Here is a 4,849-nt window from a genome sequence, read left to right on the forward strand (position 1 = left end):
TTTCAAGCCTTTCATAAGAGTGAAAGCTTACTTTTTTATAGAGTATTTTATGGACTACCAAGTGACATGGTTTTCCTTGAATAATGGTGGTGATGAGTCAATACATTGATGATAAATTTTCCCATTGTATTTAAGAAAATAAATTAATACTTATTATTTAAAATATAATTATTAATGTGTTTTTCTTAATATTTATGAATATCTAATACAAAATAGTATTGACACTTTTACACTTAAGTTATTACTATTATTAAAATTACTATTTCACAAATATAAATATGTATAATTTAATAGATACACAAGATTAATAGTTCCACTATATACATACATCTGAGTTAATTTCAGAAATCTTAATGTGGGCACGGGAAATGATAGTTATTAGTGATATATGCTTTCATCAAAATAATTTGGATAAATCTTTAATGGAGGAACCCATTATGGTAATCATTCATCCCCCACCATTATGATGCTTTTATGTTGCGTAAATATGTAACCAACCGATCTTTTCTTTTCAGTAAATATATACAACGACTTTGTCAGATCTTAAATATGTTACAGATAAATCTTTCTATCAGACAATATTATAAATGCTTCGTAAGTTCTTCACTAAGTGAACGATAAAATGGAAAATGGTTAGATGCTGAGGTGTGGTTATCATAGGTTTAGGGTTTAATCTTTGGCAAGAATATATGTTTGAGAGTTGTTTCAACTTTCAAGTACTTCAAGCACGATTTCTTTAATTGGAAAAAAAAAAATGGAAACGGACATACTTTCTTAAATTACAAGGATTAGCATATCAGATGGGTATAAAAGAATCACTCTAGATCAGAAGACCAGTTGTATGGAGTGAGTCATGACAATGGCGAATGAGTTGGGTTCTGAGTTGCCAGCTATGGAATGGTTATACTTCTATATTATACCAGTCACTACTTTTCTTCTTACATGGAGATTCTCGTTCTGGGGAAGCAAAAGGAGGCCGCTTCCCCCGGGGCCGTTTCAATTCCCCATTCTCGGAAACCTCCACCTTCTTCTCGGAGGCCTTCCACACCGAACGCTGGCAACTCTGTCTCTAAAATACGGGCCTCTCATGTCTGTACGCCTCGGCTCCACCCTCACGTTAGTCGTCTCCACTGCAGATGTGGCCAAGGAATTTCTCAAAACCCATGATCGGGTTTTCGCCAGCAGACCTGTGACGGCCGCCGCTGAGTATTTGTCATATAATTATTCAGACATCGCCTACGCTCCGTATGGCCCTTCCTAGATGCATTTGCGTAAACTCTGCATTTTACAGTTGCTCTCTAGATGAATTGAACAGTTTCATTCTATAATCCCCACCATTTAATTATTCCAATTTAATTATGGGCAATCGCTGTCGACAATTTCACATAGAATGGAGCAATAACATAATGCTCCAATACTGGTATGAACCAGATTCAATAATATTTCAAGTCCAGAACTACGTCTAGATTAAGTCTTTTTCAAATATTTCCTGTGTAAACAGAGGTTCCACTGAGGATCATAGATTTTGGTTTTTTTTTTTTTAATAATCACTAATATCATGTTCTGAAATTGTTAATAAAATACGGAGTTTGCATTAATGAAATTGTAATTTTAAATGTTTAAATATATTCAATAGCTTGGAAGAACTTTTACTACTATTTAAATATGTTTTTTCAGATTTTTTATTATATTTAAAAACTAAAAATAAAAATTAAATGATCACTATTTCATAAAAATAAAAATAATTTTGTGGGGTATTATTTTTTTTAATTATTCTTAAGAACTTACATTTAAAGAAAAAATTAATAAAAAATAAAAAAAATTATCAAAATTTAATAAAAATAAAGATAATTTTGTCCAGATAAGTTTATCTTTTTAATTATTCTTATGAACCTTCACTCCTTCCATTCCGATCTGGCAATGCAATAACGTAATTTTTCCCATTCCGATCTGGCAATGCAATAACGTAATTTTTCATTATTATATATATAGATAAATATTCCATTGAAAAATCAGCGCAATTAAGTCATTGGAACATCATTGTGAAAAATCAGCACTGTCCTCAATACCAGGAGACAACCAGAGAGCATGAATGGTAACAGAAAATAAATAAGTGCAACGTTGAAGGCACTGCTCTTTCTTTGATTCTTCATCACGTGTGTCCAATCCTACAACTAAATTTTTTATTTATTAATTGGTTATAGGGCATTTATTTACTGAATTTGGAAGAGGGCAAGTAACACACTTTTAAAAGCTTTTGTCGCAACATAACGAGTCTTTCGATGTGGATTAACTAAACAGATAAATAAGATGGACTTCACAGAGAAATATGTGTTCGATTTTGGAAGATGATATCATGCCACGCATTTGAGGCTGATATACATATTTGAGAAAAATATGTATTGATTTTGGAAGATGATATCGTGCTACGTATTTGTTACTATGTTGCTGTTAGTAATATAAGGAGATGTTTACCATTTAACTAAACGAGTAGGTAATCCAAATGCTAGTTTTAGTGGATCCTAAAAGTATATACCTTTATTTTCCTTCCGACAATTTTTTTGCTTATGAATGGCGACTATTAGCAGCTAAGCATTAATTAAATAGGCTTTAAAAAAAAACAATAATGAGGTTGACAAAGGAGTGATAAGAATGGGGTAAGTTTTTTTTAAAGGGAAAAGTTGAAAAATCATATGTATAGGGTTTAGGAAATGGCATGAAGAAGTATATGCTATTGTTTTGAAGGTTTGTCGTAAGAGAAGTATATGCTATTGTTTTGAAGGTTCGTCGTAAGAGAAGTATATGCTATTTTTTTTTTAAGGTTTGTCGTAAGAGATTTTAAGAATTTAATTTGTTATTTAGTCATTATTATTGAGGATATAATATTGATAGAATTTTTCAACCAAATCAGAATTCTTTTAATAAGATTTATGTGTTTTTAATGTTCCCAAAACGATAAAAAAACGGTGATAAAATGACCAATAAGAAAGTGGATTTGGTTCTTGGAAATTTGATGATCATTATGAAGGAGAGTTATTTCTCTATATCATATAGATGTTGAATAAAAATTAAGATATTTAAGCCACCTTAAAGGTTAGACATAGGTAGAAAAGTCACAGATGATGAGATAAACAAGCATGAAACTAATCTCCCCTAGATTGATGTGGCATGGTTTTCCATTGTGATAATGCAAATAAGGACAAGGTATTGGCCAAGTTATGTTAGTCCAAAACTTTGTTTCTTTTAATAGAGGTTGACATGATCATGCCAAGTTATACCATGAAATTGATTATGGGTTAGAGTGTGTTGAAGTCAGATTGCATTACGGTAGGGGCTCAAATGAAACCTAAATAGATGAGTCGAAAAAAAATAAGGATAGTGGGGGAGAGGCTTCAAATGGTGGCTATTTCTTGCTTTGGAATAAATAATTAACATGGAAGATAGTTGTTTTGTTGTGCCAATTGTGTCATCTATGAGTTTAGATTACGCTCTATCCCATGTAATCTTCTTGATGGATAATGATGATTCATGAGTGTACATGTCTGTTGTTGTGGGATTAAATCTTATTTTAAATATAGAATCTATCACAATCCATGCTTGGGATGTTTCCTTTCCTGATTTCTATTTGGGACATGCTTGATGTGTTTACCACTTCTTTTACTTTATCGCTATCTATTCCTATAACGGGTTTTTTGGGTTCAAGCTTGTAGACTTTATTGCAGGAAGCATTCCTTGATCGACTATATGCTCTCTATAGTGGGTTGATTAGAGGATTTCATCACAATGAGGACCAATTAGGATGACAAGGAATGATAACTAGCACACAAGGAAACGGTAATGTAATTTGGGACACACTTACCAATAACTACAAATTGTAAACTAAAACCATCTTAGATCCATCTTTAGCATGGATTTAACGTGAGCCTAGAGGGATCAATTTTTCTCATGTGCAAACTTCTTTGAGAGTACAAAATTGAACTTCTTTGAGAATGAAAAATACAATGTGTAATTTTTTATTATTTAAGTTGTATTTTTGAATGTTATATAGAGTACATAACTTAAACTTGTAAGTCCAAAAGAACTTTGTTAGATTTTGAAAGAAAAAACATATACCCAAAAAAAGATCAAACTATAAAAAAATACTTCAAACGTTTTAACCATAAAAACTTTCTTTTTTCAATAGATTTGTACAATATATACATTTTTTTCCTCAAGAATATATAATATATACATAGTTGCTATTAAAATATTTTACATCATATGTGCCCAGACATTTTATGGGTGCGCATTAAAATGACTTTTTTGTTATTAATATATTTTTAAGTATACACCAATATTAAGTCCTATTAAAATATTTTATCGATCACCCACATTGAATATTTTTATTATATGCAACATCAAAATATTTTCTTTTAACATTTTTTTACTTCTAATTACTTTACATGAAATTATATTATATTATATGGAAAAATAATTAAACATGCTTAATATATTCATTTTTGTTTATTATTATTATTACTATAACAGGCATTGCTTTTCTATTTAGAGAATATTTTATTTTTATTTCAAGAGGGTCATGTGTCAATTTCACATTGAGCACAAACATACTTACACATCACCCTGCCGAGTCTGATCAATAGAAAATTACAAAGATTATAATCAAACGGTTTGTAGCATCTATGAATATGTGTTAATTGATCATAGGACACTGATTCAATGAAAAAAGGATGACAATTGTGCTTCCCTAAAAAACTTAAAGATATTCAATCAACCATGAAGAAAAGAAACTCTGTTCCCCTTCTAGTCATGATTCAAAAAAAAAACTATGTTCCCATTAATCTTAATATAT

General features: G+C 30.6%; 1 protein-coding gene across 1 annotated transcript; it reads left to right on the forward strand.

Annotated features, from left to right (window-relative positions):
- Positions 1-942: 942 nt before the first annotated feature.
- On the forward strand, positions 943-1,167 carry LOC149182207 (uncharacterized). Its single transcript, XM_089418489.1, has one exon. The coding sequence runs from the start codon at positions 943-945 to the stop codon at positions 1,165-1,167; it is 225 nt and encodes a 74-aa protein (XP_089274615.1).
- The last annotated feature ends 3,682 nt before the right edge of the window (positions 1,168-4,849 follow it).

The sequence above is a fragment of the Pinus tabuliformis genome, chromosome 3_2 (genome assembly GCF_031772625.1).
Source record: "Pinus tabuliformis cultivar Carrire ecotype Pingquan chromosome 3_2, CPIR1, whole genome shotgun sequence".
NCBI lineage: Eukaryota > Viridiplantae > Streptophyta > Pinopsida > Pinales > Pinaceae > Pinus > Pinus tabuliformis.